This window comes from Haliotis rubra, unplaced genomic scaffold, assembly GCF_003918875.1.
Source record: "Haliotis rubra isolate DU_JTF1 unplaced genomic scaffold, ASM391887v1 Scf1108, whole genome shotgun sequence".
NCBI classification, from domain to species: Eukaryota; Metazoa; Mollusca; class Gastropoda; order Lepetellida; family Haliotidae; genus Haliotis; species Haliotis rubra.
The window spans coordinates 182,744-208,018 of NW_025765013.1; the positions used below are offsets into that span (position 1 = coordinate 182,744).

The following is a 25,275-nucleotide window of genomic DNA, read 5'->3' on the forward strand; positions in this document are numbered from 1 at the left end:
ATCACCAACACCTTGGCATTGCCAAACTATTCCCAAACCTAGAGAATACAATAGATGTTTAATATGAGTAACCCAAGTTTCCTTACCAGCTGCATGTAAATCTATTAAGATACTATAACACTGTTTGGGGTACCTGTTTTGAGACATGTTAAGACGTTTGAACCAGTATCTTATACATCTGACATATGTATCTACGTAAATACCATAAGTACCGAGATAACAATAGTAGGTTGATATCTTGACTGGGACATCGCCCAGTTTCCAGTTTTCATATTTCCTTAATTTGCCACAATTTCGAAAAAACAATACTTCAGTCTTATCTAAATTGACTCTTAAGCCCCAATTGTTACAAAACGTCTATTTTCTTTTGTAACTCGAGAACAGAGTCTGCAAAAATACATAAATCATCAGCATAGAGAAGTATAAAGAACTCTAATAAATATTCGTGAACAAAGATGCCCCTGCCACCGAAATGCTGAATGTCATTTTCCAGCTCGTTTATGAATAATGAAAATATGAGAGGACTTAAAATGCATCCTTGTCTAATACCACTAAAACAATTGAAATAATCCGTGATATTGCTCCGTGATATTTTAACAGAGGCCAACGTTTTTGAATACATGTCCTTAATCATTTGAACCATGAATATCATTTGAATAAAGGTCATACCACAAAAGTTTCCTGTTGACGGAATCAAAAGCCTTTTGAAAATCGACAAATAGACGATAAAACCTTCCTTTCTTCTCCTTCCAACACTGATGACAAAATCGTATCGACGATAAAGGGGATTATGTTGAAAATAAACCATTTCAATGTTCTTAGGTTAAGTCTTTCCTTGTGAGACTCAGAACATTATAACTAACCAATGTGTGAGCAGTGGTTTTATAAACAACTTTTCAAACGACAGAGAATAGCGAAGTAAGTACCTAAGCTATCAAACCTTTACAAGATGTGGTCACAGTGCAAATGTGAGGTACAAAGTGTAGGCACGAGAATATAGGCTAATGCTTTGTCTTAACATAAATGTCTAATATGTATTTCTGTAATAGACGACAGGATCGTTTGCTATAATGATCCCAGGCTGTGTTAAACCTCACCAACACACATTGCCATGATCCTAAAATGAATACTTTCAATTCCCATCAAGAAACATAATTTATTTAAAGAATCTTAGACAAGGGTGAATACAATTCTGATATATGTAGATGTGTGTGTGTGTGTAAATACTGGTGAAAGCTGCATTGTATTTGCATTGTGCATGACCTGCAGGCACACACGTGTACAAACTGACGGACGTGACATTGACTGACACAAAGACTGGTAGACACGTGACATTGACTAAATATATACTGATGGATGCTTGACACCATCCTGTCACCAACTGATCAGAAGGGTTAGGAGACAAATATATACCGATGGATGCCTGACGCCTTCCTGTCACCAACAGATCAGTGCTGGTTAGATATACGAGCCCACACGAGCACAGTCAAATGATAAAATGATACCCTAAACACGCGGCATCAAATCCATTGTAAACTGTGATACGTTCCGGTATCAGTTCACACTGTCTGCGTACATTGGTCGTTAAGAATAAATCTTAGTGAGGAATATGACCTGTCTCAACAAATTTCATGAACTTCAAAATCTCGAACTTGCTAAATTTGAAGTCCTCTTTCAAGATAGTCTCATCCAGCTCTAATGCCAACGGCCCGTCGACTCCTTGCTCCCTGAAAGCTTTGGCGTGTTTGTCCAGTTTCAGTTCCTTCAGTTTTTGGACAATTTCATCGATTGACATACTCTCAAGAGGTTTATTCTCCTCCACTATAGCATATTCCGAGACTTGACCTTGGCTAGCAGCCTTTTCCAGCTTGTACTCTCCTTTGTTTGTCTTCTCAGCTGCAGCTTTTGCCAGCGCAGTGAAGGGATTAACAACAGCCCTCCCGATATCGTTCACATACTGGTTACTTGTGGCAGCGTCCTCGGAAAACCGTCTCGTTGGTTTATGCTCAGACCTCTTTGGCAGCTGAGGAGGTCTGCTGTCTGTCTGAGGTGGTGGCAGGGGTTTGGGAGGTTTAGGGGGCTTCCCGCTAGTCACCCTTGTGACAGCCCGAGTGTCTGTAGCTTTCTTTCCGTCCCAGTCGGCGATGATGTAACTGCTGGGTTCGATGAAGTCGTAGACGTTGTCAGAGCCCTGAATCGACTGGGGCGAGTACAGGGCGATTTCTGAAAACGAGGTGAAGATATATGACAGGGGCATTAATACACCTGGTTATAGTACATCGTCGATGTTGGTGAAAAAGGGTGCGGCAGCATAAAACCTTGTCTCACTCCTCTCTCTGCGTCCAGATACACGGCTGCTATGTCACCCTGTTGCTAATGCGTGCCACCTTTTCATCTCCGCCTTCATACTGGTATCTGAGACACTGGTAAGTGACAAGTTCAAAAATATATCGGCAGTCTTTATTGGAAAACACTTTTACGCACAAAACTGCGTATGAATTATTAAACCCTTTTCATTAAGAATATTTACTTAATGTTATTGTGCAGGAAATGTTCAATCATCTCTGTATGAAGTTGATATGTATTCTCTTAAAATGTACCCAAGACACACGTGTTGTCAGTGACCATCGCGTCAAGGTGGATCTGCACGATCTTGTAAACACATGGTACTGTGCGGGTTTGTTACTTTTACCCCTGAGACCCGTGTCAAGGGGGATCTGCACCCTCTGGTACATAGTGTTGTGTGGGTTTGTTACATTTACCTCTGAGACCCGTGTCAAGGGAGATCTGCACCCTCTGGTACTTAGTGTTGTGATTTGTTTGTTCAACTTACCTCTGAGACCCGTGTCAAGGGGGATCTGCACCCTCTGGTACATAGCGTTGTGATTTGTTTGTTCAACTTACCTCTGAGACCCGTGTCAAGGGGGATCTGCACCCTCTTGTACATAGTGTTGTGATTTGTTTGTTACACTTACCCCTGAGACCCGTGTCAAGGGGGATCTGCACCCTCTGGTACATAGTGTTGTGATTTGTTTGTTACACTTCCCTCTGAGACCCGTGTCAAGGGGGATCTGCACCCTCTGGTACATAGTGTTGTGATTTGTTTGTTCAACTTACCTCTGAGACCCGTGTCAAGGGGGATCTGCACCCTTTGGTACATAGCGTTGTGATTTGTTTGTTCAACTTACCTCTGACACCCGTGTCAAGGGGGATCTGCACCCTCTGGTACATAGTGTTGTGTGGGTTTGTTACATTTACCTCTGAGACCCGTGTCAAGGGGGATCTGCACCCTCTGGTACATAGTGTTGTGTTGGTTTGTTGCACTTACCCCTGAGACCCGTGTCAAGGGGGATCTGCACCCTCTGGTACATGGTGTTGTGATTTGTTTGTTACACTTCCCTCTGAGACCCGTGTCAAGGAGGATCTGCACCCTCTGGTACATGATGTTGTGATTTGTTTGTTCAACTTACCTCTGAGACCCGTGTCAAGGGGGATCTGCACCCTCTTGCACATGGTGTTGATGTATGTAACATAAGTTTCCCATTCCTCCTGTGACTTCCCCTGTAACCCCGTGACGGAGGCCACCATGATGTCGCCCAGGTACAGCGGAATAAGGAGGGGGATGTCATCGGGTTTGCCTGTACCACAAACACATAAAATAATCATGACAGCTGGAACTGTGTTAGGGCATGACTAGATCACGTATAAGGAAAATCTTCAAAACAATAGTCTTACGTTCATAATATTTTTCAATTGATTTGAGCGTGTAAGTGACATATCCTGTGTCAATCAATCAAACTTTATTTCGTACTGAAGAGGCCACAGGCCTATAGTACATACACATATATGATGGGGAATTACATAAATAAATATATTTGCATTACAGTCATAAAACATTTGTCCTATACAAGATTTTGTAATATATTTTGATTTGTACTGCTTATAAGTGTAGAGAATTTTATGATACTTGGATAGACATAGTAATACCTTTTAATATATTTACAACCTATTGAATTATACGATGGACGGATGAGAAGAAAGTGATGTTCATCTTCAATTTCACTTAAATTACATAGTGTACATATTCTATCTTCTTTTTTAACATCTTTATATCTGCCGCTTTTAATCAACAAATCGTGAAATGAACATCGGAATCTTGCTTGCTTTGTTTATATTAACACATGATAAGTATACTTCATTGAATAGATCTTTTTTAAATTTTGATTAATAAAAACATTTAGTTGACAAAGATATTTTCTCACACCATGTTTGAAGATATATGTCTTTAAGTCTTATGGTTAAAGACTGAATGAATGGTGTATGCGATTCTACATATTGCGCATTCTAAACGTTTCTGAAGCCAATAGAGAATAAGAAGTTCATAACATGAGATGTCCAAGTTCATTGTCCATTTTCACCATACAATAACATCATATTATAGCAGTTTTTAGGTTAACAATATGGAGGCATATTTAACAGTTTTAACCAATATTTGACAACTTTTATCCTTGTAAACAAGTGCATTGGATATCTGCTACATTCTCTGCGCTAACTGTATTCAACACCAAGATATTTCTTGCATGCATACAAGTGTATTCTCTCTATTAGATGAAAGTCTACTAATCCCCAGAATTCTGCTCCATCTGTCCAAATTGGGTTTATTTTTTGCATCAAAAATCTCTGTGTATGAAGTGAGTGTTTAAAGAAGGTGACAAAACCTGTGTTTGAAGTGAGTGAAGGAAGTAGGTGACATAACCAGTGTTTGAGGTGAGTGAAGGAAGCAGGTGACAAAACCTGTGTCTGAGGTGAGTGAAAGAAGTAGGTGACATAACCTGTGTTTGAAATGAGTGAAGGAAGTAGGTGACATAACCTGTGTTTGAGGTGAGTGAAGGAAGAAGGTGACATAACCTGTGTTTGAAATGAGTGAAGGAAGTAGGTAACAAGACCTGTGTTTGCAGTTAGTGAAAGAAGTAGGTGACATAACCTGTGTTTGAAGTGAGTGAAGGAAGAAGGTGACAAAACCTGTGTTTGCAGTGAGTGAAGGAAGTAGGTGACATAACCTATGTTTGAAATAAGTGAAGGAAGAAGGTAACAAAACCTGTGTTTGAGGTGAGTGAAAGAAGTAGGTGACATAACCTGTGTTTGAGGTGAGTGAAGGAAGTAGGTGACAAAACCTGTGTTTGAGGTGAGTGAAGGAAGTAGGTGACATAACCTGTGTTTGAGGTGAGTGAAAGAAGTAGGTGACAAAACCTGTGTTTGAGGTGAGTGAAGGAAGTAGGTGACATAACCTGTGTTTGAGGTGAGTGGAAGGAAGTAGGTGACAAAACCTGTGTTTGAGGTGAGTGAAAGAAGTAGGTGACAAAACCTGTGTTTGCAGTGAGTGAAGAAAGTAGGTGACAAAACCTGTGTTTGAGGTGAGTGAAGGAAGTAGGTGACAAAACCTGTGTTTGAGGTGAGTGAAGGAAGTAGGTGACAAAACCTGTGTTTGCAGTGAGTGAAGGAAGTAGGTGACAAAACCTGTGTTTGAGGTGAGTGAAGGAAGTAGGTGACATAACCTGTGTTTGAAATGAGTGAAGGAAGTAGGTATGAAAACCTGTGTTTGAGGTGAGTGAAGGAAGTAGGTGACATAACCTGTGTTTGAAATGAGTGAAGGAAGTAGGTAAGAAAACCTGTGTTTGAGGTGAGTGAAAGAAGTAGGTGACATAACCTGTGTTTGAAGTGAGTGAAGGAAGTAGGTGACATAACCTGTGTTTGAAGTGAGTGAAGGAAGTAGGTGACAAAACCTGTGTTTGAGGTGAGTGAAGGAAGTAGGTGACAAAACCTGTGTTTGAGGTGAGTGAAGGAAGTAGGTGACAAAACCTGTGTTTGCAGTGAGTGAAAGAAGTAGGTGACATAACCTGTGTTTGAGGTGAGTGAAAGAAGTAGGTGACAAAACCTGTGTTTGAGGTGAGTGAAGGAAGAAGGTGACATAACCCGTGTTTGAGGTGAGTGAAAGAAGTAGGTGAGACAACCTGTGTTTGAGGTGAGTGAAGGAAGTAGGTGACATAACCTGTGTTTGAGGGGGTGGAAGGAAGTAGGTGACAAAACCTGTGTTGTAAGGTGAGTGAAGGAAGTAGGTGACAAAACCTGTGTTTGAGGTGAGTGAAGGAAGTAGGTGACAAAACCTGTGTTTGAAGTGAGTGAAGGAAGTAGGTGACAAAACCTGTGTTTGCAGTGAGTGAAAGAAGTAGGTGACAAAACCTGTGTTTGCAGTGAGTGAAGGAAGTAGGTGACAAAACCTGTGTTTGGAGTGAGTGAGTGAAGGAAGTAGGTGACAAAACCTGTGTTTGAGGTGAGTGAAGGAAGTAGGTGACATAACCTGTGTTTGAGGAAGTGAGTGAAAGAAGTAGGTGACAAAAACCTGTGTTTGAGGTGAGTGAAGGAAGTAGGTGACATAACCTGTGTTTGAGGGTGAGTGAAGGAAGTAGGTGACAAAACCTGTGTTTTGAGGTGAGTGAAAGAAGTAGGTGACATAACCTGTGTTTGAAATGAGTGAAGGAAGTAGGTGACAAAACCTGTGTTTGAGGTGAGTGAAGGGAAGTAGGTGACAAAACCTGTGTTTGAAAGTGAGTGAGAAGGAAGTAGGTGACAAAACCTGTGTTTGCAGGTGAGTGAAGGAAGTAGGTGACAAAACCTGTGTTTGCAGTGAGTGAAGGAAGTAGGTGACAAAACCTGTGTTTGAGGTGAGTGAAGGAAGTAGGTGACAAAACCTGTGTTTGCAGTGAGTGAAGGAAGTAGGTGACAAAACCTGTGTTTGAGGTGAGTGAAGGAAGTAGGTGACAAAACCTGTGTTTGCTGTGAGTGAAGGAAGTAGGTGACAAAACCTGTGTTTGAGGTGAGTGAAGGAAGTAGGTGACAAAACCTGTGTTTGCAGTGAGTGAAGGAAGTAGGTGACAAAACCTGTGTTTGCAGTGAGTGAAGGAAGTAGGTGACAAAACCTGTGTTTGAGGTGAGTGAAGGAAGTAGGTGACATAACCTGTGTTTGAAATGAGTGAAGTAAGTAGGTATGAAAACCTGTGTTTGAGGTGAGTGAAGGAAGTAGGTGACATAGCCTGTGTTTGAAATGAGTGAAGGAAGTAGGTAAGAAAACCTGTGTTTGAGGTGAGTGAAAGAAGTAGGTGACATAACCTGTGTTTGAAATGAGTGAAGGAAGAAGGTGACATAACCTGTGTTTGCAGTGAGTGAAGGAAGTAGGTGACAAAACCTGTGTTTGAAATGAGAGAAGGAAGTAGGTAACAAGACCTGTGTTTGCAGTTAGTGAAAGAAGTAGGTGACATAACCTGTGTTTGAGGTGAGTGAAAGAAGTAGGTGACAAAAACCTGTGTTTGAGGTGAGTGAAGGAAGTAGGTGACATAACCCGTGTTTGAGGTGAGTGAAAGAAGTAGGTGAGACAACCTGTGTTTGAGGTGAGTGAAGGAAGTAGGTGACATAACCTGTGTTTGAGGGGATGGAAGGAAGTAGGTGACAAAACCTGTGTTTGAGGTGAGTGAAGGAAGTAGGTGACAAAACCTGTGTTTGCAGTGAGTGAAGCAAGTAGGTGACAAAACCTGTGTTTGAGGTGAGTGAAGGAAGTAGGTGACAAAACCTGTGTTTGAGGTGAGTGAAGGAAGTAGGTGACAAAACCTGTGTTTGCAGTGAGTGAAGGAAGTAGGTGACAAAACCTGTGTTTGAGGTGAGTGAAGGAAGTAGGTGACATAACCTGTGTTTGAAATGAGTGAAGGAAGTAGGTAAGAAAACCTGTGTTTGAGGTGAGTGAAGGAAGTAGGTGACATAACCTGTGTTTGAGTGAGGTGAAAGAAGTAGGTGAGAAAACCTGTGTTTGGGTGAGTGAAGGAAGTAGGTGACATAACCTGTGTTTGAGGTGAGTGAAAGAAGTAGGTGACAAAACCTGTGTTTGAAGTGAGTGAAGGAAGTAGGTGACAAAACCTGTGTTTGAGAGTGAGTGAAAGGAAGTAGGTGACAAACCTGTGTTTGCAGTGAGTGAAGGAAGTAGGTGACAAACCTGTGTTTGAGAGTGAGTGAAGGAAGTAGGTGACAAAACCTGTGTTTGAGGTGAGTGAAGGAAGTAGGTGACATAACCTGTGTTTGAGGTGAGTGAAAGAAGTAGGTGACAAAAACCTGTGTTTGAGGTGAGTGAAGGAAGAAGGTGACATAACCTGTGTTTGAGAGGTGAGTGAAAGAAGTAGGTGACAACAACCTGTGTTTGAGGTGAGTGAAGGAAGTAGGTGACATAACCTGTGTTTGAAGTGGAAGGAAGTAGGTGACAAAACCTGTGTTTGAGGTGAGTGAAGGAAGTAGGTGACAAAACCTGTGTTTGAATGAGTGAGTGGAAGGAAGTAGGTGACAAACCTGTGTTTGAGGGGTGAGTGAAGGAAGTAGGTGACAAAACCTGTGTTTGAGGTGAGTGAAGGAAGTAGGTGACAAACCTGTGTTTGAGGTGAGTGAAGGAAGTAGGTGACAAAACCTGTGTTTGCAGTGAGTGAAGGAAGTAGGTGACAAAACCTGTGTTTGAGGTGAGTGAAGGAAGTAGGTGACATAACCTGTGTTTGAGGTGAGTGAAGGAAGTAGGTGACAAAACCTGTGTTTGAGGTGAGTGAAGGAAGTAGGTGACATAACCTGTGTTTGAGGTGAGTGAAGGAGAAGTAGGTGAGAAAACCTGTGTTTGAGGTGAGTGAAGGAAGTAGGTGACAAAACCTGTGTTTGCAGTGAGTGAAGGAAGTAGGTGACAAAACCTGTGTTTGCAGTGAGTGAAGGAAGTAGGTGACAAAACCTGTGTTTGAGGTGAGTGAAGGAAGTAGGTGACAAAACCTGTGTTTGCAGTGAGTGAAGGAAGTAGGTGACAAAACCTGTGTTTGAGGTGAGTGAAAGAAGTAGGTGACAAAACCTGTGTTTTGAGGTGAGTGAAGGAAGTAGGTGACATAACCTGTGTTTGAGGTGATGAGTGAAGGAAGTAGGTGACATAACCTGTGTTTGAGGGTGAGTGGAAGGAAGTAGGTGACATAACCTGTGTTTGAGGGTGAGTGGAAGGAAGTAGGTGACAAAACCTGTGTTTTAAAGTGAGTGAAGGAAGTAGGTGACAAAACCTGTGTTTGCAGTGAGTGAAGGAAGTAGGTGACAAAACCTGTGTTTGAGGAGTGAGTGAAAGAAGTAGGTGACAAAACCTGTGTTTGAGGTGAGTGAAGGAAGTAGGTGACATAAAACCTGTGTTTGAGGTGAGTGAAAGGAAGTAGGTGACACAACCTGTGTTTGAGGTGAGTGAAGGAAGTAGGTGACATAACCTGTGTTTGAGGTGACAAAACCCGTGTTTGAAGGAAGTAGGTGACAAAACCTGTGTTTGAAGAAGTGAGTGAAAGTTTTGCAATGGGTGAGGTGACAAAACCTGTGTTTGCAGTGAGTGGAAGGAAGTAGGTGACAAAACCTGTGTTTGAGGTGAGTGAAGGAAGTAGGTGACAAAACCTGTGTTTGAGGTGAGTGAAGGAAGTAGGTGACAAAACCTGTGTTTGCAGTGAGTGGAAGGAAGTAGGTGACAAAACCTGTGTGTTTGAGGAAGGAAGAGTGAAGAAACCTGTGTTTGAGGTGAGAAGGTGGGACAAAACCTGTGTTTGGGGTGAGTGAAGGAAGTAGGTGACAAAACCTGTGTTTTGAGGTGAGTGAAAGTAGGTGACAAACCTGTGTTTGAAGTGAGTGAAGGAAGTAGGTGACAAAACCTGTGTTTGAGGTGAGTGGGGAAGGAAGTAGGTGACAAACCTGTGTTTGAAGTGTGTGGAAGGAAGTAGGTGACAAAACCTGTGTTTGAGGTGAGTGAAGGAAGTAGGTGACAAAAAACCTGTGTTTGCAGTGAGTGAAAGGAAGTAGGTGACAAAACCTGTGTTTTGAGAATGAGTGAAGGAAGTAGGTGACAAGACCTGTGTTTGCAGTTAGTGAGAAAGAAGTAGGTGACATAACCTGTGTTTGAGGTGAGTGAAGGAAGTAGGTGACAAAACCTGTGTTTGAGGTGAGTGAAGGAAGTAGGTGACATAACCTGTGTTTGAGGTGAGTGAAGGAAGTAGGTGACAAAACCTGTGTTTGAAGGTGAGTGAAGGAAGTAGGTGACAAAACCTGTGTTTGAGTGAGTGAAGGAAGTAGGTGACAAAACCTGTGTTTGAAAAGGTGGTGTGAAGGTGAAGAAGGAGGACAAAACCTGTGTTTGAGGTGAGTGAAGGAAGTAGGTGACAAAACCTGTGTTTGAAATGAGTGAAGGAAGTAGGTAACAAGACCTGTGTTTGCAGTTAGTGAAAGAAGTAGGTGACATAACCTGTGTTTGAGGTGAGTGAAAGAAGTAGGTGACAAAACCTGTGTTTGAGGTGAGTGAAGGAAGAAGGTGACATAACCCGTGTTTGAGGTGAGTGAAAGAAGTAGGTGAGACAACCTGTGTTTGAGGTGAGTGAAGGAAGTAGGTGACATAACCTGTGTTTGAGGGGATGGAAGGAAGTAGGTGAGAAAACCTGTGTTTAAGGTGAGTGAAAGAAGTAGGTGACAAAACCTGTGTTTGCAGTGAGTGAAGCAAGTAGGTGACAAAACCTGTGTTTGAGGTGAGTGAAGGAAGTAGGTGACAAAACCTGTGTTTGCAGTGAGTGAAGGAAGTAGGTGACAAAACCTGTGTTTGCAGTGAGTGAAGGAAGTAGGTGACAAAACCTGTGTTTGAAATGAGTGAAGGAAGTAGGTATGAAAACCTGTGTTTGAGGTGAGTGAAGGAAGTAGGTGACATAACCTGTGTTTGAGGTGAGTGAAAGGAAGTAGGTGAGAAAACCTGTGTTTGAGGGTGAGTGAAAGAAGTAGGTGACATAACCTGTGTTTGAGAGGAGTGAAGGAAGAAGGTGACATAACCTGTGTTTGAGTGAGTGACAAAAGTGAAGTAGGTGAGACAAAACCTGTGTTGAGAGTGAGTGGAAGGAAGTAGGTGACAAAACCTGTGAAGGTGGTGAAGGAAGTAGGTAACAAAACCTGTGTTTGCAGTTAGTGAAGGAAGTAGGTGACATAACCTGTGTTTGCAGTGAGTGAAGATAGAAGTAGGTGAGAAAAAACCTGTGTTTGAGTGAGTGAAGGAAGTAGGTGACATAAGGTGTGTTTGAAGTGAGTGAAGGAAGTAGGTGACAAAACCTGTGTTTGAGTTTGAGTGAAGGAAGTAGGTGACATAACCTGTGTTTGAAATGAGTGAAGGAAGTAGGAAAAGTAGGAGGTGATGAAACCTGTGTTTGAGGTGAGTGAAAGAAGTAGGTGACAAAACCTGTGTTTGAAGTGAGTGAAGGAAGTAGGTGACAAAACCTGTGTTTGCAGTGAGTGAAGGAAGTAGGTGACAAAACCTGTGTTTGAAATGAGTGAAGGAAGTAGGTAACAAGACCTGTGTTTGCAGTTAGTGAAAGAAGTAGGTGACATAACCTGTGTTTGAGGTGAGTGAAAGAAGTAGGTGACAAAACCTGTGTTTGAGGTGAGTGAAGGAAGTAGGTGACATAACCCGTGTTTGAGGTGAGTGAAAGAAGTAGGTGAGACAACCTGTGTTTGAGGTGAGTGAAGGAAGTAGGTGACATAACCTGTGTTTGAGGGGATGGAAGGAAGTAGGTGACAAAACCTGTGTTTAAGGTGAGTGAAAGAAGTAGGTGACAAAACCTGTGTTTGCAGTGAGTGAAGGAAGTAGGTGACAAAACCTGTGTTTGAGGTGAGTAAAGGAAGTAGGTGACAAAACCTGTGTTTGCAGTGAGTGAAGGAAGTAGGTGACAAAGGCTGTGTTTGAAGTGAGTGAAGGAAGTAGGTGACAAAACCTGTGTTTGCAGTGAGTGAAGGAAGTAGGTGACAAAACCTGTGTTTGAGGTGAGTGAAGGAAGTAGGTGACAAAACCTGTGTTTGAGGTGAGTGAAAGGAAGTAGGTGACAAAACCTGTGTTTGAGGTGAGTGAAGGAAGTAGGTGAGAAAACCTGTGTTTTGGGGTGAGTGAAGGAAGTAGGTGACATAACCTGTGTTTGAGGTGAGTGAAGGAAGTAGGTGACAAAACCTGTGTTTAAGTGTGAGTGAAGGAAGTAGGTGACAAAACCTGTGTTTGAGGTGAGTGAAGGAAGTAGGTGACAAAACCTGTGTTTGAAATGAGTGAAGGAAGTAGGTAACAAGACCTGTGTTTGCAGTTAGTGAAAGAAGTAGGTGACATAACCTGTGTTTGAGGTGAGTGAAAAGAAGTAGGTGAGAAAACCTGTGTTTGAGGGTGAGTGAAGGAAGAAGGTGACATAACCCGTGTTTGAGGTGAGTGAAAGAAGTAGGTGAGACAACCTGTGTTTGAGGTGAGTGAAGGAAGTAGGTGACATAACCTGTGTTTGAGGGGATGGAAGGAAGTAGGTGAGAAAACCTGTGTTTAAGGTGAGTGAAAGAAGTAGGTGACAAAACCTGTGTTTGCAGTGAGTGAAGGAAGTAGGTGACAAAACCTGTGTTTGAGGTGAGTGAAGGAAGTAGGTGACAAAACCTGTGTTTGCAGTGAGTGAAGGAAGTAGGTGACAAAACCTGTGTTTGCAGTGAGTGGAAGGAAGTAGGTGACAAAACCTGTGTTTGAGGGAAATGAGTGTGAAGGAAGTAGGTATGAAAACCTGTGTTTGAGGTGAGTGAAGGAAGTAGGTGACAAAACCTGTGTTTGAGGTGAGTGAAGGAAGTAGGTGACAAAACCTGTGTTTGAGGTGAGTGAAGGAAGTAGGTGACATAACCTGTGTTTGAGGTGAGTGAAGGAAGTAGGTGACATAACCTGTGTTTTGGAAGGTGAGTGAAGGAAGTAGGTGACAAAACCTGTGTTTGAGGGTGGTGAAGGAGTAGGTGACAAAACCTGTGGAGGTGAGTGGAAGGAAGTAGGTGACAAACCTGTGTTTAAGGTGAGTGAAGGAAGTAGGTGACAAACCTGTGTTTGCAGTGAGTGAAAGAAGTAGGTGACAAAACCTGTGTGTTTGAGTGGAAGTGAGTGAAGGAAGTAGGTGAAGTAACCTGTGTTTGAGGTGAGTGAAGGAAGGAAGTAGGTGACATAACCTGTGTTTGAAATGAGTGAAGGAAGTAGACCTGTGTTTGCAGGTGAGTGTGAAAGAAGTAGGTGACAAAACCTGTGTTTGAGGTGAGTGAAGGAAGTAGGTGACATAACCTGTGTTTGAGGTGAGTGGAAGGAAGTAGGTGACAAAACCTGTGTTTGAGGTGAGTGAAGGAAGTAGGTGACAAAACCTGTGTTTGCAGTGTGAGTGAAGGAAGTAGGTGACAAAACCTGTGTTTGCAGTGAGTGAAGGAAGTAGGTGACAAAACCTGTGTTTGAGAATGAGTGAAGGATGAGTGAAGGAAGTAGGTGACAAAACCTGTGTTTGCAGTTGAGTGAAAGAAGTAGGTGACATAACCTGTGTTTGAGGTGAGTGAAAGAAGTAGGTGACAAAACCTGTGTTTGCAGGTGAGTGAAGGAGGAGTAGGTGACAAAACCTGTGTTTGAGGTGAGTGAAGGAAGTAGGTGACACAACCTGTGTTTGAGGTGAGTGAAGGAAGTAGGTGACATAACCTGTGTTTGAGGGGATGGAAGGAAGTAGGTGACAAAACCTGTGTTTGAAGTGAGTGAAAGAAGTAGGTGACAAAACCTGTGTTTGCAGTGAGTGGAAGGAAGTAGGTGACAAAACCTGTGTTTGAGGTGAGTGAAGGAAGTAGGTGACATAAACCTGTGTTTTGAGAAGGTGAAGGAAGTAGGTGAGAAAACCTGTGTTTGCAGTGTGAGTGAAAGGAAGTAGGTGACAAAACCTGTGTTTTGAAGTGAGTGAAGGAAGGAAGTGACAAAACCTGTGTTTGAGGGTGAGTGAAAGGAAGTAGGTGACAAAACCTGTGTTTTGAGGTGAGTGAAGGAGTAGGTGACAAAACCTGTGTTTTGAAGTGAGTGAAAGAAGTAGGTGCAACAAAACCTGTGTTTGAGGTGAGTGAAGGAAGTAGGTGACATAACCTGTGTTTGAAGTGAGTGAAGGAAGTAGGTGACAAAACCTGTGTTTGAGGTGAGTGAAAAGAAGTAGGTGACATAACCTGTGTTTGAGAAGTGAGTGAAGGAAGTAGGTGACATAACCTGTGTTTGAAGTGAGTGAAGGAAGTAGGTGACAAAACCTGTGTTTTTTGAGGTGAGTGAAGGAAGTAGGTGACAAAACCTGTGTTTGAAAGAATGAGTGAAGGAAGTAGGTGACAAAACCTGTGTTTGCAGTTAGTGAAAGAAGTAGGTGACATAACCTGTTTTTGAAATGAGTGAAGGAAGTAGGTAACAAGACCTGTGTTTGCAGTTAGTGAAAGAAGTAGGTGACATAACCTGTGTTTGAAGTGAGTGAAAGAAGTAGGTGACAAAACCTGTGTTTGCAGTGAGTGACAAAGGAAGTAGGTGACATAAGCTGTGTTTGAGGTGATGGAAGGAAGTAGGTGACAAAACCTGTGTTTAAGGTGAGTGAAAGAAGTAGGTGACAAAACCTGTGTTTGCAGTGAGTGAAGGAAGTAGGTGACAAAACCTGTGTTTGAGGTGAGTAAAGGAAGAAGGTGACAAAACCTGTGTTTGCAGTGAAGAGGTGAAAACCAAGTGAGGTGACAAAACCTGTGTTTGCAGTGAGTGAAGGAAGTAGGTGACAAAACCTGTGTGTTTGAAATGAGTGAAGGAAGTAGGTGACAAAACCTGTGTTTGAGGTGAGTGAAAAGAGAAGTAGGTGACATAACCTGTGTTTTGAGTGTGAGTGAAGGAAGAAGGTGACATAACCTGTGTTTGAAGTGAGTGAGAAGGAAGTAGGTGACAAAACCTGTGTTTGAGGTGAGTGAAGGAAGTGGGTGACAAAACCTGTGTTTGAAATGAGTGAAGGAAGTAGGTAACAAAACCTGTGTTTGCAGTTGAGTGAAGGAAGTAGGTGACATAACCTGTGTTTTGAAATGAGTGAAAGGAAGTAGGTAACAAGACCTGTGTTTGCAGTGAGTGAAGGAAGTAGGTGACATAACCTGTGTTTGAAGTGAGTGAAGGAAGTAGGTGACAAAACCTGTGTTTGCAGTGAGTGAGGAAGTAGGTGACATAAGCTGTGTTTGAGGTGAGGGAAAGAAGTAGGTGACAAAAACCTGTGTTTGAGGTGAGTGAAGGAAGTAGGTGACAAAACCTGTGTTTGAAATGAGTGAAGGAAGTAGGTAACAAGACCTGTGTTTGCAGTAAGTGAAAGAAGTAGGTGACATAACCTGTTTTTGAAATGAGTGAAGGAAGTAGGTAACAAGACCTGTGTTTGCAGTTAGTGAAAGAAGTAGGTGACATAACCTGTGTTTGAAGTGAGTGAAGGAAGAAGGTGACATAACCTGTGTTTGAAGTGAGTGAAGGAAGTAGGTGACAAAACCTGTGTTTGAGGTGAGTGAAGGAAGTAGGTGACAAAACCTGTGTTTGAAATGAGTGAAGGAAGTAGGTTACAAAACCTGTGTTTGCAGTTAGTGAAAGAAGTAGGTGACATAACCTGTTTTTGAAATGAGTGAAGGAAGTAGGTAACAAGACCTGTGTTTGCAGTTAGTGAAAGAAGTAGGTGACATAACCTGTGTTTGAAGTGAGTGAAGGAAGTAGGTGACAAAACCTGTGTTTGCAGTGAGTGAGGAAGTAGGTGACATAAGCTGTGTTTGAGGTGATGGAAGGAAGTAGGTGACAAAACCTGTGTTTAAGGTGAGTGAAAGAAGTAGGTGACAAAACCTGTGTTTGCAGTGAGTGAAGGAAGTAGGTGACAAAACCTGTGTTTGAGGTGAGTAAAGGAAGAAGGTGACAAAACCTGTGTTTGCAGTGAGTGAAGCAAGTAGGTGACAAAACCTGTGTTTGCAGTGAGTGAAGGAAGTAGGTGACATAACCTGTGTTTGAAATGAGTGAAGGAAGTAGGTAAGAAAACCTGTGTTTGAGGTGAGTGAAAGAAGTAGGTGACATAACCTGTGTTTGAAGTGAGTGAAGGAAGAAGGTGACATAACCTGTGTTTGAAGTGAGTGAAGGAAGTAGGTGACAAAACCTGTGTTTGAGGTGAGTGAAGGAAGTAGGTGACAAAACCTGTGTTTGAAATGAGTGAAGGAAGTAGGTAACAAGACCTGTGTTTGCAGTTAGTGAAAGAAGTAGGTGACATAACCTGTTTTTGAAATGAGTGAAGGAAGTAGGTAACAAGACCTGTGTTTGCAGTTAGTGAAAGAAGTAGGTGACATAACCTGTGTTTGAGTGAAGTGAGTGAAGGAAGTAGGTGACAAAACCTGTGTTTGCAGTGAGTGAGGAAGTAGGTGACATAAGCTGTGTTTGAGGTGAGGGAAGGAAGTAGGTGACAAAACCTGTGTTTGAGGTGAGTGAAGGAAGTAGGTGACATAACCTGTGTTTGAGGTGAGTGAAGGAAGTAGGTGACAAAACCTGTGTTTGAGGTGAGTGAAGGAAGTAGGTGACAAAACCTGTGTTTGAAGTGAGTGAAGGAAGTAGGTGACATAACCTGTGTTTGAGGTGAGTGAAAGGAAGTAGGTGACAAAACCTGTGTTTGAGGTGAGTGAAGAAGTAGGTGACATAACCTGTGTTTGTAGTGAGTGAAGGAAGTAGGTGACAAAACCTGTGTTTGCAGTGAGTGAAGGAAGTAGGTGACAAAACCTGTGTTTGAGGTGAGTGAAAGAAGGAAGTAGTGGTAACAAAACCTGTGTTTGAGGTGAGTGAAGGGAGTAGGTGACATAACCTGTGTTTGCAGTGAGTGAAAGAAGTAGGTGACAAAACCTGTGTGTTTGAGGTGAGTGAAGGGAAGTAGGTGACAAAACCTGTGTGTGTTTGAAGTGGAGCAGAAGGAAGTGAGGTGAAGACAAAACCTGTGTTTGAGGGTGAGTGAAGGAAGTAGGTGACATAACCTGTGTTTGCAGTGAGTGAAGGAAGTAGGTGACAAAACCTGTGTTTGAGGTGAGTGAAGGAAGTAGGTGACAAAACCTGTGTTTGCAGTGAGTGAAGGAAGTAGGTGACAAAACCTGTGTTTGCAGTGAGTGAAGGTAGTAGGTGACATAACCTGTGTTTGAGGTGAATGGAAGGAAGTAGGTGACAAAACCTGTGTTTGCAATGAGTGAAGGAAGTAGGTAAAAGAAACCTGTGTTTGAGGTGAGTGGAGGAAGTAGGTGACACATAACCTGTGTTTGAAGTGAGTGAAGGAGTAGGTGACAAAACCTGTGTTTGCAGGGTGTGTGAAGGAAGTAGGTGACAAAACCTGTGTTTGAGGTGAGTGAAGGAAGTAGGTGACAAAACCTGTGTTTTGAGGTGAAGTGAAGGAAGTAGTGACATAACCTGTGTTTGAAATGAGTGAAGGAAGTAGGTAACAAAACCTGTGTTTGAGGAAATAGGTGAGGGGAAGTAGGTAACATAACCTGTGTTTGAAATGAGTGAAGGAAGTAGGTGTGAATAAAACCTGTTTTGAAAAAAGTGTGAGAAGGAAGTAGAAGAGGTGACATAACCTGTGTTTGAAGTGAGTGAAGGGAGTAGGTGACAAAACCTGTGTTTGAAATGGAGTGAAAGGAAGAAAGGTGAGGCAAAACCTGTGTTTGCAGTGGAGTGAGTGAAGAAAAGTAGGTGACATAACCTGTGTTTGGAAGTGAGTGAAAGGAAGTAGGTGACAAAACCTGTGTTTGAGGGTGAGTGGAGGTGAAGGAAGTAGGTGACAAAACCTGTGTTTGAAGTGAGTGAAGGAATTAGGTGACAAAACCTGTGTTTGAGGTGAGTGAAGGATGTAGGTGACAAAACCTGTGTTTGCAGTGAGTGAAGGAAGTAGGTGACATAACCTGTGTTTGAAGTGAGTGAAGGAAGAATGTGACATAACCTGTGTTTGCAGTGAGTGAAGAAGGAAGTAGGTGACAAGAAACCTGTGTTTGAGGTGAGTGAAGGAAGTAGGTGACAAAACCTGTGTTTGCAGTGAGTGAAGGAAGTAGGTGACAAAACCTGTGTTTGCAGTGAGTGAAGGAAGTAGGTGACAAAACCTGTGTTTGCAGTGAGTGAAGGAAGTAGGTGACATAACCTGTGTTTGAAGTGAGTGAAGGAAGAAGGTGACATAACCTGTGTTTGCAGTGAGTGAAGGAAGTAGGTGACAAAACCTGTGTTTGAGGTGAGTGAAGGAAGTAGGTGACAAAACCTGTGTTTGAAATGAGTGAAGGAAGTAGGTTACAAAACCTGTGTTTGCAGTTAGTGAAAGAAGTAGGTGACATAACCTGTTTTTGAAATGAGTGAAGGAAGTAGGTAACAAACCCTGTGTTTGAGGTGAGTGAAAGAAGTAGGTGACATAACCTGTGTTTTGAAGTGAGTGGAAGGAAGTAGGTGACAAAACCTGTGTTTGAGGTGAGTGGAGGGAAGAAGTAGGATAAAACCTGTGTTTGCAGTGTGTGAAGGAGTAGGTGACAAAACCTGTGTTTGAGGAAATGAGTGAAGAGGAAGTAGGTGACAAAACCTGTGTTTGCAGAGAGTGAGTGAAGGAAGTAGGTGACAAAACCTGTGTTTGCAGTGAGTGAAGGAAGTAGGTGACAAAACCTGTGTTTGAGGTGAGAGTGAAGGGAAGAAGGTGACAAAACCTGTGTTTGCAGTGAGTGAAAGAAGTAGGTGACAAAACCTGTGTTTGAGGTGAGTGAAGGAAGTAGGTGACAAAACCTGTGTTTGCAGTGAGTGGAAGCCAAGTGTGGGAAGGAAGTAGGTGACAAAACCTGTGTTTGCAGTGAGTGAAGGAAGTAGGTGACATAACCTGTGTTTGAAATGAGTGAAGGAAGTAGGTAAGAAAACCTGTGTTTGAGGTGAGTGAAAGAAGTAGGTGACATAACCTGTGTTTGAAGTGAGTGAAGGAAGAAGGTGACATAACCTGTGTTTGAAGTGAGTGAAGGAAGTAGGTGACAAAACCTGTGTTTGAGGTGAGTGAAGGAAGTAGGTGACAAAACCTGTGTTTGAAATGAGTGAAGGAAGTAGGTAACAAGACCTGTGTTTGCAGTTAGTGAAAGAAGTAGGTGACATAACCTGTTTTTGAAATGAGTGAAGGAAGTAGGTAACAAGACCTGTGTTTGCAGTTAGTGAAAGAAGTAGGTGACATAACCTGTGTTTGAAGTGAGTGAAGGAAGTAGGTGACAAAACCTGTGTTTGCAGTGAGTGAGGAAGTAGGTGACATAAGCTGTGTTTGAGGTGAGGGAAAAAAGTAGGTGACAAAAACCTGTGTTTGAGGTGAGTGAAGGAAGAAGGTGACATAACCCTTGTTTGAGGTGAGTGAAAGAAGTAGGTGACAAAACCCGTGTATGAGGTGAGTGAAAGAAGTAGGTGACACAACCTGTGTTTGAAGTGAGTGAAGGAAGTAGTTGACATAACCCTTGTTTGAGGTGAGTGAAGGAAGTAGGTGACAAAACCTGTGTTTGAGGTGAGTGAAAGAAGTAGGTGACATAACCTGTGTTTGTAGTGAGTGAAGGAAGTAGGTGACAAAACCTGTGTTTGCAGTGAGTGAAGGAAATAGGTGACAAAACCTGTGTTTGAGGTGAGTGAAGGAAGTAGGTAACAAAACCTGTGTTTGCAGTGAGTGAAGGAAGTAGGTGACATAACCTGTGTTTGCAGTGAGTGAAGGAAGTAGGTGACAAAACCTGTGTTTGAGGTGAGTGAAGGAAGTAGGTGACAAAACCTGTGGTTTGCAGTGAGTGAGCAAGAAGGAAGTAGGTGACAAAACCTGTGTTTGAGGTGAGTGAAGGAAGTAGGTGACATAACCTGTGTTTGCAGTGAGTGAAGGAAGTAGGTGACAAAACCTGTGTTTGAGGTGAGTGAAGGAAGTAGGTGACAAAACCTGTGTTTGCAGTGAGTGAAGGAAGTAGGTGACAAAACCTGTGTTTGCAGTGAGTGAAGGAAGTAGGTGACAAAACCTGTGTTTGAAGTGAGTGAAGGAAGTAGGTGACATAACCTGTGTTTGAAATGAGTGAAGGAAGTAGGTAAGAAAACCTGTGTTTGAGGTGAGTGAAGGAAGTAGGTGACATAACCTGTGTTTGAAGTGAGTGAAGGAAGTAGGTGACAAAACCTGTGTTTGCAGTGTGTGAAGGAAGTAGGTGACAAAACCTGTGTTTGAGGTGAGTGAAGGAAGTAGGTAACAAAACCTGTGTTTGAAATAAGTGAAGGAAGTAGGTGACATAACCTGTGTTTGAAATGAGTGAAGGAAGTAGGTAACAAAACCTGTGTTTGAAATAAGTGAGGGAAGTAGGTAACATAACCTGTGTTTGAAATGAATGAAGGAAGTAGGTGACAAAACCTGTGTTTGAAAAAAGTGAAGGAAGTAGGTAACATAACCTGTGTTTGAAATAAGTGAAGGAAGTAGGTGACAAAAACCTGTGTTTGAAATGAAGGAAGGAAGAAGGTGACAAAACCTGTGTTTGCAGTGAGTGAAAGAAGAAGGTGACATAACCTGTGTTTGAAGTGAGTGAAGGAAGTAGGTGACAAAACCTGTGTTTGAGGTGAGTGAAGGAAGCAGGTGACAAAACCTGTGTTTGAAGTGAGTGAAGGAATTAGGTGACAAAACCTGTGTTTGAGGTGAGTGAAGGATGTAGGTGACAAAACCTGTGTTTGCAGTGAGTGAAGGAAGTAGGTGACATAACCTGTGTTTGAAGTGAGTGAAGGAAGAAGGTGACATAACCTGTGTTTGCAGTGAGTGAAGGAAGTAGGTGACAAAACCTGTGCTTGAGGTGAGTGAAGGAAGTAGGTGACAAAACCTGTGTTTGCAGTGAGTGAAGGAAGTAGATGACAAAACCTGTGTTTGCAGTGAGTGAAGGAAGTAGGTGACAAAACCTGTGTTTGCAGTGAGTGAAGGAAGTAGGTGACATAACCTGTGTTTGAAGTGAGTGGAGGAAGAAGGTGACATAACCTGTGTTTGCAGTGAGTGAAGGAAGTAGGTGAGAAAACCTGTGCTTGAGGTGAGTGAAGGAAGTAGGTGACAAAACCTGTGTTTGCTGTGAGTGAAGGAAGTAGGTGACAAAACCTGTGTTTGCAGTGAGTGAAGGAAGTAGGTGACATAACCTGTGTTTGAAGTGAGTGAAGGAAGTAGGTAAGAAAACCTGTGTTTGAGGTGAGTGAAAGAAGAAGGTGACAAAACCTGTGTTTGAAGTGAGAGAAGGAAGTAGGTTACAAAACCTGTGTTTGAGGTGAGTGAAGGAAGAAGGTGACAAAACCTGTGTTTGCAGTGTGTGAAGGAATTAGGTGACAAAACCTGTGTTTGAAATGAGTGAAGGAAGTAGGTAACAAAACCTGTGTTTGAAATAAGTGAAGGAAGTAGGTAACATAACCTGTGTTTGAAATGAGTGAAGGAAGTAGGTGACAAAACCTGTGTTTGAAATAAGTGGGGGAGAGTAGGTAACATAACCTGTGTTTGAAATGAGTGAAGGAAGTAGGTGACAAAACCTGTGTTTGAGGTGAGTGAAGGAAGTAGATGACAAAACCTGTGTTTGAAATAAGTGAAGGAAGTAGGTAACATAACCTGTGTTTGAAATAAGTGAAGGAAGTAGGTGACAAAACCTGTGTTTGCAGTGAGTGAAGGAAGTAGGTGACATAACCTGTGTTTGAAGTGAGTGAAGGAAGTAGGTGACAAAACCTGTGTTTGAAGTGAGTTAAGGAAGTAGGTAACATAACCTGTGTTTGCAGTGAGTGAAGGAAGTAGGTGACAAAACCTGTGTTTGAAGTGAGTGAAGGAAGTAGGTGAAAAAACCTGTGTTTGAAGTGAGTGAAGGAAGTAGGTGACAAAACCTGTGTTTGAAGTGACTGATGGCATTAGGTGGCCAGAGGTCTGTCGTGACAAAGGGGGCAGTGTGTATGAAGTAATGGTAGAAAGTAGTGACAAAAGGTTCTATAAAGTGACAAGAGGAGATGCTGTGCATGAATTCATGGGAAGCAGTCGGTGACAAATCCCGTGCCTGAGTTGCCTAGACACAGCAATGGTTGGTCTCGAGAAAAGACTGTATCTTCCGTTTGTAATATGTTGTTAGTGCAAAGATGATAGAAACATTCCAATACTTTGACATAGGCTTACATTACATTTTTGTAACTTTAAGATCAGGTTTTTGAACTGGGCCATGGCTGTTTTCCACAGATAGTACAGATAGTAACCGCAATTTACCCAATCAACAACAGGGAGAAGGCGACAGTAAGTGTCTTTTGTCTTTTGGACAATAAAATATGTTTAAAACAAACAATACGCGCGGTGAGAAACACATCCGAAACATCCTTTTTTGACAAGATGCCCATTGTAAAGGACGGCTAATTTGTGCTGTACATACCATAGAGTATGGCATTAGCCAGGAAGTAGGTCTCCTCGTAGACATCAGTGATGGTCAGCTGGCCCAACGCCTGGACGTTCTGCTGGCTGCTGTCGAGTGTGAAGCAAACGTTCCTTCTGTCGGAGATCTGGACTGTGACGGGCAATGGCTTCTTGCTAAGGATGTTCGCCAATACATCCTCCTCCTTGCCAGCTGACAAGCAGAAAGATGTTGAAATCACACATTGCATGCACCATATATATTGAATTATACAAATTATACAAACAGTTTTGGGCAGTTTAGCATGAGCCCTGGCTGTAATGTTGGCATTGTTGACTAGCTGTGAATGGATACAAGAAAGAAGAACATATGGCTACATGGTCTCCTTACTTCAGTTGGGCAGCTTGGGTTGTGTATCCCCAAGGAAGGTGAGTATGGAAAAGATTAGGCCATGGATTGTGTTTCGCGTTATAGACATGCTTAGTGTGAAATATAACACTTAAACAGTCTTCTGGATCTGGTGCTATGAATTACAACAATGCAACATTATTCGTCTGTGTGAACAGTTACAATGAGTGAGTATGGTTTGACACCGCTGTTAGCAATATTCCAGCAGTATCACGACCAGGGACACCTGAAATGGGATTCACACGGGATATGCATAGTTTATCACTAAACATGCACCGTTTGTATGTCTTCCTCACTTTCCTTGGAAAAAATAGCAAAACAAGTTACTTCTAGACAGTATTTTATGATGGCAAGTCACACACAGGTGACTTTCAACAAATATTCAACTTTGCAACACATCGTGTAAATAAACATACATGTGAGAGACTACGGTATAATACGTATTTGAACGTCATTTTGTCATAGATAGCATATCTTTTATATTTTCCACATTGATATTGAGCTAACCGATACACACAATACAGTTGACTACAACAGCGTGTACCGCCATGCGAGGACATTACAGAGCTCATAAATAACCTGCAGTGAAACCCCTCCCTCCACAGACAGCCCTTTGTGCAGCGTTATGCTCCAGACAAGCAACAAATGCGCAACGCTCGGCAATGCCGGCGGCTAGGGGCATTGTTGCTATTTTGGGGAGTTGACGGAGAACCCCACTAAGCATGGCCTGCTTAGAGCGGGTTGTACTTACAATATACGACTTAAATTATTGATACATTATGTTGTATTGATATTACATGGGGACAGGGGCGCTGGGGTATCTAAGCTTGATGACTCGTTGAGGAAAAAAACCTAAGTTTCGATTACCCGTAAAACTATGTGACGGCCATTGCCCTGCTTCATGCGGCTTAGTTTTTGATAATGCCACATGCAGCTGCACCATCAAGCTGAGAGAGTGAGTGAGTTTAGCTGAGAGAGCATAGTGCACGTCAACTTCAGCTATCCGACCCGACATTCACTGACACGTGAATACATCTGCTGTACAGGTGCTGGTGCATAAGTACAATTTCACAACTGTACATCTTAATGATGTATATCACACACGACATACACCAGCAAAAACACAACGGTACACGATGCATGACTTGGAATGGTCTAAAAGGTAGACGTATATATCTACACGCAACGCATTCATTGTTTACTTTCATAATGTTGGTTGCAAAGTATATCATGATATTTACACTGTGGCTTACACAGTATCCCACGACGTTAACATCCCTTAGCTACACGGTATCCCACGACGTTAACATCCCTTAGTTACTCGGTATCTCACCACCTTTAAAAGAGAGTACACATCCGTACATAATGTAGGCATATAAGAAACAATCGTGAAATGGTAAGGTGAGTTTGACATGGGTATCACAGGCGATATTACATGCAAATGAATCACAACTGGTGACGTGACGTCTAACGGGATATAGCGTTCGTAATGCCACAGAACACAGTATTTAATATGCAGAAGAATCAGTTTTCAAGTGTATATTTTCTATTGCCCCACAGTTCAGTATGTGTAGTTCTGCCTTGACCCTGCTTGGACAGGGAAATGTGCACTCTGTATGTTCTTGCTTCGCGTCAGCGATCATAGATCATAGATTCATAGATTCAAATCGCTATTACTGGTATGTATTACAAGGGGGGTAAGCGCAGTAGTTGGAACAGTGAAACAAATGCACGTGCTGTACGGGAAGAGCGTTAAATAACAACCCTTGTCGTTTTCGGTGTTTCATTTGATGTGCATACCCCCTTGTAATGCAAACCAATAATAGCCATGTGAAACTATGATCGTTTGTTAAACAACTTTTATCCTAAGTCGAATAAAATTCTGAGATTTAAATGTTCAATTGGCAAGGTAAAATCATGAGGATTCGCAGCCTTAATTTCACTTTATTTGTTTTAGTTTTTTGGTTTAAGGTCACATTCATCGGTACGTTTTCATTGCAAACAGGCTATAGTAGCATACAACTATACAGGCATTTAAAATAACCATTATGATTATTGAAAATTCACATAACGTCATTATTGTTATCACCGAATGTGTCTAAACAGAGGCTTTCACATTACAACAGCCATAATTGCAGTTTCGGCCATTTACCTTGTGGAAGTTTACGTATAAATGTCTGGATAGCTGTAATTGTATGACATGTGTATTACTGTAAGTGTAGAAGTGTAGAAGTGTAGGTGTAGGCAACACGAGTGTGTGTGTATGTTTATTGGTGTACGGATACCTGTTTGAGTATAGGTGTAAAGTGCAGTCAGAAACCGCTGTGTCGAAATTGAAGGAACCTACGGAAATACTTCGAGTTATTCGAGGTTGACACAACTGCATTATGATGACTAAATATGGAATACGCAGTGTGGAATAATGGGTGTAATGGTTCGGTTTCAATAATGGTTCGGTGTGTACAATAACATTGTTTTTGTTATAGTTATTCAATGTTGTAATGGTATTTGTTGAGATACAGTAGAAGTTTGTGACATTGCGTTTCAACACTGTTCAGTTGTCAGGAATGT

The 25,275-nt window shown here is 42.2% G+C and overlaps 1 protein-coding gene across 5 annotated transcripts in view; it reads right to left on the bottom strand.

The window, feature by feature from the left end:
• Positions 1-1,136: 1,136 nt before the first annotated feature.
• LOC124287450 overlaps positions 1,137-25,275 on the bottom strand; it is a 31,107-nt gene continuing 6,968 nt past the window's right edge. For all 5 annotated transcript variants that reach the window (XM_046724021.1, XM_046724005.1, XM_046724033.1 and 2 more), the window contains exons 4-6: positions 22,318-22,509; positions 3,471-3,638; positions 1,137-2,223 (exon numbers count right to left, since the gene is read on the bottom strand). In XM_046724021.1, the coding sequence (XP_046579977.1) occupies positions 1,598-2,223; positions 3,471-3,638; positions 22,318-22,509 (986 nt within the window). In that variant the 3' untranslated portion in view covers positions 1,137-1,597. The remainder of the gene's footprint in view (positions 2,224-3,470; positions 3,639-22,317; positions 22,510-25,275) is intronic.